Source organism: Synchiropus splendidus, chromosome 1 (genome assembly GCF_027744825.2).
Source record: "Synchiropus splendidus isolate RoL2022-P1 chromosome 1, RoL_Sspl_1.0, whole genome shotgun sequence".
In the NCBI taxonomy this organism is placed as follows: domain Eukaryota; kingdom Metazoa; phylum Chordata; class Actinopteri; order Syngnathiformes; family Callionymidae; genus Synchiropus; species Synchiropus splendidus.
Window position 1 is genome coordinate 21,120,276 of NC_071334.1, and position 13,871 is coordinate 21,134,146.

At 41.1% G+C, this 13,871-nt stretch overlaps 1 protein-coding gene across 8 annotated transcripts in view; it reads left to right on the forward strand.

Annotated features, from left to right (window-relative positions):
- Window positions 1–13,871, forward strand: part of lpp (LIM domain containing preferred translocation partner in lipoma) — a 114,692-nt gene that overhangs the window by 74,650 nt on the left and 26,171 nt on the right. For all 8 annotated transcript variants that reach the window (XM_053864286.1, XM_053843515.1, XM_053851731.1 and 5 more), the window contains one exon: window positions 5,661–5,757. In XM_053864286.1, the coding sequence (XP_053720261.1) occupies window positions 5,661–5,757 (97 nt within the window). The remainder of the gene's footprint in view (window positions 1–5,660; window positions 5,758–13,871) is intronic.

Here is a 13,871-nt window from a genome sequence, read left to right on the forward strand (position 1 = left end):
GGATTTCGATTTGGATTATTTCACTCCAGAAGAAAGGTTTTGAAACACACATAAAGGGAGCAGAAAAACCATGTCTTCAATTGGCCCTGAATTGTGTGTCAATTATTAAATAAAACATTATTCTAAAATGTTTTCAGTCTGCATCCTTTTCATTTCTAAATCTTTGTGTATATATACCTCTGCTGACTCATATCTCCTCCCCCAAGTTATTTTTTAACTTATAATAAATCAGATTTCCCCAAAGTCAAGTGAGGCCCTGATCATGTTTTTTCTTTATGTTGCAGGATAGTAGACGGTTTTCTGCCACATATTAATACACTCTGGTGTCTTATGATTGAATATAATTATTTTATTTTATATTTAAATTTTGTTTTTCTTAGTTTTATCAGTGTTAGTTAAGGTGTAGTGAAGAGTTAAAAGTTAGCAATGACAGATATGAAGTGCATCTACTGCATGGTTGTGACTGCACAGTAGTCACCTTACACCTTAATTCAAACTTTCAGCATAATTTACTTAAAATGTAGTGTTTTTGCGTTGTTTTGAGTCAGAAAAAGAGGCAATATGGTGAAATGTTTTTTAAATGTTTCCATTAACCGTTACCTAGGTGTGTGATGGGGGGACCTAACTAATGTTGCTGTAAATTGTTTCAATATTTTATCATGGAAAAAGGTTTTTAATAAAAGAAAAGGATTAGAAATAGGATGCCTGTTGATCGTGTGTTATATTGTGTTTCAAGGCCACACTGCTAAATTACAGTCTAGAACAGAGGGTCCCGATCCAATCGCAATCAACTTGTGTCTTTGTCTCAACGGTATTGAGCCGTGAACTTAGTTAAATCTCCTTCACCAATGTTTGTGTAGTCATTTGCTTTTGTTTTTTCCTCCCCAGATTGCTTGTGGCACCCCTCCCTACGCTCAGAGATTTTCAAATATCTGTTTGCAGGGGGATGTGTCAGTAACGAACAGATGACCTAGTTTTTACACACGCAGCATCTTCCAAACATTGCAAGGCCCATCTACATAAATAACACGACTGTAAGCGTGCTGACTTCCATCCGTTTATACAAATTCAGTGTACAGCAACGACGTGAACGGCTCAGGATAATGGCAGTTATGGAATTTGTTAATTTTTAATTATCGCCGGCTGCTATGAGCACAGCTGCTCTACAGTTGACTGTTGTTATTTTTTCCCCAGCATTTAATTGGAGCTGAAACAGCATGACCCATTTTGTTTAGAGAGCATGTCGACTTTTTAAGCACCTCCTCAGAAGATGGCCCTGAGCTTCATTCCTCTCATATGTGATGCATTACCCGTCCCTCATAACCTATTCGACATGGCTACAACAAATTCATTAGCTTGAGTACATGATGCTGCAACGCTGACATTCAACTCCATGGATGATCCAACTGTCTGGCCACTTGCTTTTCAAGCAGGCCACGGTCATGTGTTCAGATAGCATTCGACTCAGTCGCAGAGCAAAACCTCACCACAGGATTTACTGAACTGTCATCAATCCTTTATCTTTCAAAAACTTCAAACGTCATTAAAACTTAACAGTGCTGCAGTGCATTACGTGATGTGGTGTTACAGTGTTTGGAGTTTATTTTACTTGTGTGCCAATGTGTGAAAACTGTCCAGGACCTGATATCGTCCCAGCTCTATTTGTTTGATAATGTATCCACCCCCATCGTATGGGCCAACAAAAATACAGATTGCGGGACTGATTCCTGTGAAGACCTCTTGCCTGAAGTGGTCCAAGATCACGGGAGTTATGCTGATGATGAATGTCATCCCTGAATGGCTTGATTAGCTAAATAAATATCAATTTTGAGGCCTCCTCTTAAGTAGCTTTGGGCACCTAGCCTCAAGCTTTTTCTGAAGATTTTTTGTTCTCTGGACTGTATACTTTCCATGTTGTACACTCTTGTGTGGTGCGTGATACCGGTATGTAATACTTCAGTTTTCCTTGGAAAACAATTACAGGTTTTAAAGCTTATTGAAAACTAGGTTTCCGTTTTAGTCTAACAAATCCACTACAAATGTCTGTTAATGCACAGTTTAGAACCGTCTTTATGCATTTAACCCATATAGTCATGCGGTCCGCACGACATTGCCCCCCTCCTGACAAAAGAGTCACTGTGCACACATGCAACACACTAACTAAAAGGATAGTGTGACCGATCCCACAATCCTTCCATTGTTGCTGTGAAACAGAGTTGCCTAAGCTGCTGTAATCACTCATTTAGAGTATAAGCTACCAAAGCTTTTTTTTCCCTTTTCTAATCCAATAATAGGATGCAATCCTTTGTGCACATTATCTAATGCAAGAGTCCATTTCCTCTTGTTGACAGTGTGATCACAATTATTTTTACTGTTCTGTTTGAAATCACTGTTTCCTGTGACAAAAGCAAGTCAGGTACAAAGCAGGGTAAGCGCTTTAAAAGTCGGCTAATGCTGCACTGACACTTAAGAGCATTTGTCTTGGAATGTCCATCATTTAATCTGTGGATAGATATGTCTGTGTGACTTCACTGCTGTTAGACTACAGGTTAGGAAAGGGAGTGTGGAACAGATGTTTGCCGTTATTGTGTGTTTTATTTCTCATCCTTCTGTGTTGTCAGTGGGGAATGCTTCCAAAAACACTAAACATTGTGTTAGTGATTTTAAAAACTACAAATCATCTTCTTTTTTTTAGCTTTTTCATTAACTTATATTCATGATATAATAACTATGAAGGTCAATCAAACTTCAATTCGCAATGAAGACTACACGCTACACACACTGAATGTGTCCATTCTTGAAACATATTCATTCGTTCAGTTTGCCCACGTCTTGGGACTTGGAATAAAAGATTGAGTTTTATCGTCAAACAGAGAATGATGCGTCTCATTCGTCCAACGTCCCACATGTGGTTGTGTCTGTGAAATTTCATATCTAACATTTCAAAATGTGACTATAAATGTTGCAGGAGAAGTCAGAGAGGCTCAAGTGAACTGGAAATATGAACTAAGAGAACAACTCCAGTTATAGATATGTGAGGCAAAAATCTGTGATTTTTGACTTGAATAATGACATATTTAATTTTCTATTTTACTATATATGATGATATTGTGTGAAAGGCATGACAACTCTCTTTGCCCATCGCATGAAAGTCAACATAATTCTCTGGATGACAGATGATGTAAGTTTCTTTGTCTGCACATTAAGTGGTTCATCTATCAATCAAAAAATTGAAAGCATTGAATTTTCTTACAGTAGCATGTGCTGTGATTTATCCTTTCATTTACAAGTTGATCCATATTTTCGTCACCTCACTTCTTTTTTCCGCCACGACTGTGTGCCCTGGGAAGAGTTGTCTTTCCAGTTCAATCTCCCTCATTGCAGTGGAAGCTAGAAAGACAGAGCCTGAGGTTCAGTTCGTAGCGGGACGCGACATTGTCATGGGTATCAGGTGAGCGCGAGGCCGCGACGCCCACCCTCCTCCACATCTCATGTAATCATATCTGACACAATGCCAATTGCAAGGTGGGAGGTATGCTCCGATTTATTCATAGATGTGGCACCGGGTCGGCGATCGGCTCCCCAACCACTGCGTCTGCTCACCTCACTGAACTGACAGCCTGCAACAGCTCCCGCTTACATTCATGTTATATTTCATATTAAGTGTTTGGACATTTAACAATGCTCTAAAATTGATTTGGCATGCAGATGACATTTAATGGTCCATCAGGTTGCCTCTATGGGGAATCTCAAGTCTTTTGTGCAGATGTGAAATGGTCTGTAAGTGAAATGCTGGACTCACAGAGAGGTCTGTGAAATTAGGTAAATCCCAAGCTCTGTTGAATTGTAGCAGTGGTTTCAATGAAAATGCGTCAGTGTCCTTGGGGGGTAAGCAAACAATTCCTTGAATTGAATCAGACATAACAGAAAAATTATATCTGAAGCACGTATAGCTGCTGTACCCTCTCTATTGTTGCTGCTGAAAAGGAACTGTGAAGCAATCATAAAGCATGCAGGGGAAGTAATTTCTTTCTCTTATTCAAGTGAAAAATGATTCTGTGCTGTCACAAAAGACTTCCTAACAAGCTGCTTTAAACTCTCTGGCAGTACATTGCTGTGGGGTGTCAAAGGGTGGATAAGGTATAAATGAAGCTTAAACTCAAAAGTCGGTTTCTGGTAATAGCAGCATTTCTTTCCCTCTCTAGTGTGCTTTTGATGTGCAGGTCAGATTTGCAGTGTTGAATTTTGCCCTTCATTGTCAACATGTTCGTGACGAGCAAGTGTCAGTGAGCGTACCTCCAATGACCTTTGTGCTTAATTGAACGTAAGGTGACAAAAAAAAGCTCTCTATTTTCATCTCTGTTTAAATCACCGTGATGCCATTGTGTTCTGCTGCCGACTGCAATGAACTCCACACGCTTCCCCTCCCTGGAGAGTACTGTGGTATGGTAGATAAATGTACAACATTGGATGTGCTCTAAGCTCCAGAAGGAAAGTGATTCATTGTGCGTTTTTAGGTTGTCAATGCACACGTTGTGGACAGATGCATCGGATCAGAGGCCGCAGATGGTTAATAACAGTGAATTCCTCCGAAGACCCAGCAAAGTTCCTCAAACGTGGTGTATTGGGGCTTTGAAAGATGTGAAAGGAATGTCCACCTTTGAGTAAACAATGACCCTGACTGATCGCCAATGCATCTCTGGAGCAGATTTAATCAGCGCCAAACTCATCAAACAAAAAGCATACAAATGAAGTCATCAATAAAGCCGTAAGGATTGCACCACACAATCAGTAATTAGTCTTTCACTCTGAATACCAAAGCGGAATTCACTCAATCTGCCATTGACAGTTTCAATCCTTTATATGACACAGTAAACCATGGATAAATTACCTCTAAACTTGGGCGGTCACCAGCTCCCAAATGTCACAATTAGGACCACCTCAAAGGTCGACTTGTTTTTTTCTGCGACGTTGTAATATTGAAAATCAAAGCTACTGTAAAGATCTAGCCTTCACTCAGATGTGGGGAAGGTCAGAGGAGTGTCACTGGCGCAGAAACAAACTCAGCATGGAGAGTTAAATTCTGGTCTCCCGGGTGTCTGGAAAGGACACACACCTTGTTGTGTGCCGACTGCGCACAACGGTGCTTGAACTGTGTCCTCCGTCTGTGCTGTGATTGACAGAAAGCTTCAGGAGCAACACGTCAGCCCCATACAGATGCACAGCAGGCAGGTGTCAGAGATGGCTTGATGAGGCGGAAGTGCTATCTTCACAAAGTTATGTCATCTTTCGAAAACCTTTGACGGACTTAAACCTTGACAGAACTCTAGAAATATGTGCCTTCCTTCTCCGCCTTTCTTTTCCGGCCCTCTTTTCCGCTGTTATCATCATTTTCCAAGCACAAGGATTAGTCAGGGTCAGGATGGTTCTGCAAGGCACCAAAGCCGTGTGGGTTTGCACCAGTGGGGCTGGAGCCAGGGTCAGGTCTCTCAGAGGAGAGAAGCAGACAAGAGAACAATCACTGCATGTTAATAACATTGGCTTGACCTTGAGCCAGAACTTGGTCACGTCAGGATTTTGTGATTCTTGTTATTCTGGCCAGCATTAATTTTGACTGTGTGTTACATTATGATTCATTCATTTGTTTTTCCAAACCTCAGAGCGGTGCACCTGTGGCCCACCCTGAAGATGAGCTGGAGCGTCTGACCAAGAAGATGCTGTTTGACATGGACAACCCCCCATCTGAGGAATTCTTTGGTGAGTCAACTAGCTATGTACCTTTGAAGGCGGAGCAATGTTTGCTCTTTAATAATTTAAAAGTTATGAATAATGTTAAAGTATGGTTTATGATGAAGCATTATTCCACCATCACTTTATTGACACTTGAAGTTTTCTTCTTGTATTTTTTTGTTCATAAAAAAGGGGGGGTGATAAGCTACATTGGACTAATGTCTATTAAAATAAATTTGAGAGTGTGAGGGAGTTTGAAAAATAGGTGAATGTACAAACAAAAAAGAAAGATAAAATAACTGAATATATCATCCTCCAAAAATAAGTGAAATGTGAATGATTTCTAAAGTAAGGGCTGGAGAGTTCATCGAAGGTGACTATTCCACTGTCATGGCTCAGATAAAGGATCTCTGAATCAGTCCTCAAGGTAGAGTCACAAAAGGATATCTGTGATCAAAGGGTTAGATATGACTCCTGCTATGGATATAATAGGAATACGAGATAAAGGTTCGGAGTGATTGAAAAAGCCCTTTCTTGCTGTTTGATTGTCCTGTACAGGTCAGTGATTAAAATTGCCTCTGAAATTGCACTGTTCACTGATGTGAAGTTGTTCGGGGTCACAAATTTGGTGCACTTCGATATTCACATTTAAAAAGGCTCATTTGAGCCCAAAAAAGCGCAGCCTCAATTTATGTGCATCTTTTCATTTTCTTGTGTACAGAAATGTCCTACCGTATTTACAGCACTAAGTTTACAGTTAGTCAAATACTTTTGGTTGATAGTTGAAGGTGAAACCAAGATGTGGAATACATATTGAATCAGAATCAGAATCAAATTTATTGCCATGATCAGTGGGGATTCCACGAACTAGGAAAGCGCTTTGGAATAAAGTGCTGACAAAAAATAAAAAATAAACAACCAAGGCTGATCATGAATTTAACAGTCTGACGGCCGAGGGGAGGAAGCTGTTCCTATGACGGGAGGTTCTGGTCTGGATGGGCCATAGCCTTCTGCCAGAGGGAAGTGGAACAAACAGTCCATGACCAGGGTGAGAAGGGTCGCCTCTGATCCGACCTGCAAGTCTCTGGGTCCTGGAGACATACGGGTCATGAAGAGGTGGCAGGCAGCAACAGATCACCTTCTCAGCAGAACGCACGATGCACTGGATGATGGCCGTGTAGAACACTAGCAACTTCGTCGGCAGTTGTAGTTTTCGTAGCTGCCTCAAGAAGAACATTCTCTGCTGGGCCTGATGAGGGCCCTGATGGTTGGCTCCCATTTGAGGTCCTCAGTGATGGTGGTTCCTAGGAAGCAGAAGGAGTCCACAATAGGAATGGGTAAACCAGTCAACATGAGAAGGGACAGTGAAACTGTGACTCTCCTGAAGTCCATGATCATCTCCACTGTCTTCTGGGCGTTCAGCTCCAGGTTGTTGTGGCTGCACCAGGACACCAGCCGCTCCACCTCCCTCTTGTAAGCCGACTCATCTCCAATAATTTACTGCTTCTTCTACAAGAGGATTTCATGAGAAGTGACAAGCTGTTGAATCCACGAGGCTCCTGAAAATGATGGAAGTCCTCCAGTGAGGAGACAACTCTTTGCTGCATAAAGTGCACACAACAATAATTTGTGTGTTTCCATCCTGAAGTTTTTTGTCAACTTGTAATTTCCTTCCATCAGAGCAACCTTATTTAGTCTCCTTCATCATGGATGTTATGGTTATGACATCACATTGTATAAATGTACACTGCAAAAGGGAGTTTATATGCCTCCAAGCGTTATTTACATTTTTTGTCTGTTAACTAATTTATTGAAATTAATCTCTTTGAGTCCCAACACTGCTCTTTACAAGTCAAATGTGGTCCTTGAAGCTGCAGACATGGGACATGGCTGTTGGGGGCAGAATCTTCTGATAACCGATACTATATTACCACAGAACAACCAAGGAAACTTCACTAAACTGGCTAATGTTTGGGGTTTTTTTTCTTCACATTACATGTTGTGACATTGTCTAACAGGGCCAGTCTTACTTTTTAGCAACATAAGTCTGAGGTTTTGCTTTTTATCCTATAGACGAGGGCGTTCTACGAGAGGTGCTGAGATTGCTGCGAAAGGTGTACCTCAAGCATTTTAGGAAAGATTTTGTGGATCGCTCGGTTGATGTGTCTTTCACCAACGCAAGCAGGGGGCCGGGGTGTATTCATTTTGGCGATTGTGGCTGATAAAAATATTATAGTGGGTCATTCAAAACTAAAATTTGAATGATGAATGAAACATTGTTTTGCAGGGCAAAGGGGACCTTTTTTGCCCCCTCGCTTTATCCGAAATTCAATTCATTAACCTTGACTTCTTGTGCACAGTGCTGCTTGTTGCTTTATTCTCTAGTGACCAATCAGGTGGTTGCTATGTTTTTCTATGAAATACGATTTACAAGAACAAGGACATTTATTTCTTATCTGTCCTCCCTCAGTTCTGCCTACTGCCAGCCAATGGCATCACCTCTACAGCTGGAGCTTTAAATCCCCTTTGCCCTGGAATTAGTTCCCATGCCCATTAAACACCTCGCTCAGTGCATTTATAAGACTCTCAAACAGGCTTTATATCAGAGCATAATCGCACAGCACCCCGCAAAACCATGTGTAGGTGTATTAACGCTACTGGGATGTGTATTTCACTGGTATTAAGGGATATTCAGCTCCACACATGTGCCCACCCATGTAAGTTAATGTTAGCGGAAGCTGGTCAAATTCTTCGTGCAAAGAGCCTCTCTCTGTGGCCTAATTTTTAGGTAAATGTGTACGAGATGCAGGCTTGGCATGCATCTGGTGGACTGCTATACCATGCATGTGTGCTGTGTGCCAACTATAAGGCTGAGTGGCTGAGCGCTGGTGAAACAAGGACATGTGAGTTGAGAAATGGGTCATATGTGAGCTGAGGTAGCCAGAACAAGTTAGGATTGCATGTGCGTCCCCAGCTGACAGTGGCTGGCTGTTACAGGAGTGAGTTTATGTGTTTTAGGGTGGGGGTGGGGTTCTTGGGTGAGTCGGGGAGGAGGGGGGGGGGTCATCTCGTGGTTAAACAAGGCGATGGCTGAATTAACTGCGAACGAGAAATGGGGATAAGGGCAGGCGTATGAGACTGAGGTGACTGCAGGGACTCATTAGAAGAGAGTTCAAGCGCAGGCACACGCTGCTCTGCAAATCCACCGAGTCTCATCCTCCCCCGCTGAATAATGTACATATAGTCACCACAGCAGTGTTCAAATTTACTTTGGTCCAGCTTGTTCCTCGCTGTAAATCAAGGCTGCGGGAGAATCGGTCCCTGAGCACAAGACTTTTGTAATTACAAAGAATCTAATGGCACATAAGCCATCTCAGTTTTTTGGCTGGATGTAGAGGAAGGAGGGCTAGCAGTTGTTAGAAGCCTGCGGCTAGTAATTAACAAGATTAATCAAAGTGGGCCTGCGATCTCCAGCACACCACCGAACTGAATCATTGTCTTCCTACAGCAAAGTTTCAGTGCCATCGCGAACGTCTTTGATGAACTTCTCATTTGAGACAAAGATAGTGAGGTCTCATTGGTCCAGAGGGGCTCAATTGAATTGAATTAACGTTGCACTTTGACTCTGTGATGTCAGAGGACGCTGTGAGATGCTGGGAAGCTCAACCGTTTAGTAACTAACTTTATAATGCTCTTTAAAACTGCTCATCATTGGCCGACCTGATCATGTGCTGATGTGCTATGATCCAGCCTTCTGTCAAAGTGTTAAGTTTGAGCCACCAATGATTTAATAAAGGAAGGAAAAAAACAACAACAACAAACATGGAGGAATCCCTGAACAAAAGCAAACAAAAGCAATCTACTTGCTTTTGTTCAGGGAGGTTTTTTGCTTCACAATGGCCAGGGTTTCCACTACTCTGAATGTATCTGAAATTCTTATAATTTTCAAATTCTTATACAAATATTTTCAAGACATTAAAAAAGCTTTCGTTCAAATAAGGTGATATAAAAACTTGAATATAGCCACCATCGTGATTTATTGTGCCATTGTCAAACTGATGCAAAATAAGCAATATTTTATTGTGAGTCCATCTTTAGTTTCACTAATATACCAAATTCATTCAAACTGAAAAATGTGGCCTCTTGTGGCAAATATCTTATTTTTTTAAATCAAATCCTACCCCTAATATATATATATATATATATATATATATAAATATATATATATATATATATATATATATATATATATATATATATATATATATATATAAATATATATATATATATATATATATATATATATATATATATATATATATATATATATATATATATATATATATATATATATATATATATATCTACACACATATATATTGCGTCATAACACTTGTTAACTAGGGATTTTTTTCTTGTATGTCTGTTATCAGTGTTTTATTTATTAAGTTGGATGGATTGAGTAATTGGTATCAAAAATGGTGAAAAGTTTCCTTTGTTAATTAGATCTTGTTTTTACTTGACATTTTTTGTCTCTTACATTCGCCGTCCAGCAATGACAGAAGCCAAGTGTTTGAGGACTCCCTGTGGCAAAAATAAGACTGTACATAAATGGCCTGCAGATCTTACAGCGCTCCTCAAATTCTGAAAAACCTAAAAATGATGCACTGTGAAAGAGCGTCTTTTCTTGTGAGAAACCCAGTTCACAAGCCAAAAATTCTCCCAATGATTGAAGCTGGCTTTGAAAAGCAACTGATTAGTCCTGATTTAGAGTTGCAGATTAGATTGGAGTAATCTGAAAGAGCCTTTTCTTCAAATGTCATCATCCGTCATGTGTAATCCACTTAGGTTGTGCGTAGGTGTTCTGTGTTTGTGGAAATCTAATAAGACACAGCCACACATTTCAGTGCTCCTCGGCCCCGGCATCTGTGCTGGAGACAAACTTGCGATATTTTGTCACCACTACAGTCCTGTCAACCAAAACCAGGACATAAAGCTGAATAATTCAAAGGATGAGATGCTCTGCATTATTAACAATTAGTGATGATGATACTTGTGCAGTGTCTCTGCATCGTTGTGTTTCTTTTAACACCAAAGTTTGAGTTCTCATTGCCTGTCAAGTTCTTACTATATAGCATGAAGAAACGTTGAATTGTGATGTCTTATCAATATTAATATGATGATTTCCAGGAGGCTCTCGAGTGGCGGCATAAATGTTTGTGTAATGGTAAATCAGATGGTGCAGACATTAGTGATTCAAACCAGCGCACTGTACTCCACTTAGAAGTCTGAGCTAACGCCAAAAAAAAAAAAAAAAAAAAAAAGGACTGAGTGAGTCTTTGTTTCGTGATGAGTGCGACTGAACGTTAGAAAGGCTTTGCCATTTTCTCCTCATAATGTCAACTGGAAGATCCCTCATAATTCATAAGACACCTCACATGAAATGTGCATGAGGAATCATAGAAGAGATACTAATGGTAGCGACACTCTGGCAACGGTGGAGGCCAGAGGACTCTGTGCAGATCAGTTAAGGTAATTGGGTCGGTTCGCATAGTGCGGATAATTCGAGCGCGACAATGTTTCATTAAACCACTGATGCATCACAACTTAATGTATTAATAGGATTCCATTTTCGACAGCTCTGTGCATTGTCTTCCATGCGCTGGTGGAAGAGATTTGCATATAATGGCAGTCGCCCTCAGCTTCCTCTCAGGAGTTTGCTTTCATGTCTTCCTCTACGTGTCGCAACAACTCCTTGTGTGTCACAGTCAAACCCTTCTCTCGCCTTAAAAAGTACCCACGACCCCCCCACGTACCCACTCCTCCCCGCACAGGCTCCTCTTGCCTTTGGCCAAACATCTTCACTGATCCAGGTAACTGCTTTCTGTTAGGCTTCACAGATCTGCGTTTATTTGCATCATTATTTTTTTTATCTTTGTTTGGATGCGGAGAGGACTGGAAATAGCTCTGTCACCGAGACGTCAGTTTACTAAGAGTAGACTGTATTTCAAATATTAATAACAATGGCTTTAAAACTTTATATTCGAATTTCAAATTGCTGGAAACCAATCCTGTTTTTCATCCTGTTAAAAACACGTAAACAGTGCTCAAACCACCTCATTCGTCTCATGTACGAAATGTGTGTGAGCAATGTCCATTCAGACATTCACAGTAATCTTTGTAGTCATTGAATACGCAATGCTTTGAAAGTAGGTGAGGGTCTTCCTCCATAATAATTTATTTTTAATGGCATTAGCTCACCTGACTTTTTATAAAATTGATTAGACTTACTAATTGATTATATTGCTGCCATTTTTTGACAAGGAAACTGAGTTGAGGAAGAAGGTCTCATACTGTATATATGTCTCACCTAAGAGACAGATCAGTGGTGTCTATGCTTTGAGTGAAAGCATGGACCCTATTACCCTATTCTTAGAATTAAATTGGGGAATTAACATTTTTCTGACATGTTTAAAATTGGAATCAATCTTGAATATTATCATGAAAAATCTGATTTTTTTTCAAAAGCGCAAAAACGCAAATTATGTTTTTTTGGCTTGCTGTTTACCACTCCAAAACTTATTTCCTCCACAGTAGATACAACTCGTATCACTCAGGAACCAGGCAGTGTAGTTCTATTAGTCCTCAGAGAGAAGTGTCAGAACTTTCAGCACTTTGCTTCAAATGGGGAAAGATAGCAAAAGTGGGCTGCTTTGTTCATAGCGCTTTTTGTATTCAGCCTTGTACTCTTTTTTGTGTTTTTACCTGAATTCGTCAATGATCACCAGCCAAATACTGGTAGCTTATAAGAGCAAACCTCAGCATGGTGTCTAAAAAAACACATGCAGATTTGGAAACAAAATCAGATGATGTCCACAAGATAGAACTGTTTCTAATAAATCATGTGCGGACCCAACACAGATGACTAACAAGCAGAGGCGGCCTCCAGGGCTGTGGCTTGTCAGGCCAAAATCCTTGTTGACACGACTGTAATGAATCTCATAGTTGTGCAGCTCAGCATTCCTCTCATATTTGTCGAGCAGTCCTGTAGCCACATGAGAAATAGTGACAGCATGAGGGGAGAAGGTCAAGTTGCCAAGGGGGCAGTGGAGTGCATGAGCTAACCAGCTTATTCTAGAAAACAATGGAAATAGAACAGTGGCATGAAAGGTCTCTGCCCAGCAAATGACCTCATTGTGTGTTGCTCTGCGGTGAGTAAGGGCAGATGTTTTAAAGCAGGACTGGTAATTGTCTTTTTAACTTGTCCTTTGGAATAATAAAGAAAGTCGAATGTTAAAGTCAGTTTCATCACAGCTAACCACAAAATTATATATATATATATATATATATATATATATATATATATAAAAATAGAGCTTTCCTCTATTTATTTTAAAACATTTCCACATAATTTGAATACTATTTGTATCATATTTTTGCATCTTTCCATCACCTATCGGTCCCGGCACCGCCAGTGACCTCGCACTGTTGCTTTCTAGTTTCTCAGCTGATGCCGTGTGCCAGTGTGGGGCTTCTCTTCCCAGCGACAGGAGCTTGCTCTTTGGCAGCAGTTCACGTGAGGTGACCACCCCTCAGCCCCTCCTCACTCTCATCGTCCGTCCTCCCCCGCCAGGCTCCACGCTCGCCACTGTGCCTCGTTGAGACAGCTCCACTGAGGCTTGCAAGATCAGCTGCCGTGCTAGCCCAGCTGAGGCTTCCGGGCACTCACGTTGCTAGATTTCATTTGTGAGTGAGCGTTTGACCTCAGGAATGAGGAGACATCCACATGCACGCAAACATACTCAAACGCGCGCAGATCAACAGCGTACAAACCCACACACACCTTCAGCAGCACGGTCGAGGCATGTTTGGCTGGCCGCGCACACTTTCACCTGTTCGCCAGCCCTTACATGCATGCTCACTGGCTCCCCTCCCTGTCTGGCCTGCCAACCTGCTCCAAAAACATGTAACCTACACTGAGTTCCCCTCACTTTACAGCCGCGGGGCCTGACAGGCTAAGCTTTAATGCTTAGTGGCACAGGCTCGCCTATTTTCCATCCTCTTCCATTGCCGCAGCAGTTCTACAGATTGCTATTTGCTGACATTGGGAATGAGATTAAAGGCCGGGGTGAGCAAGAAGG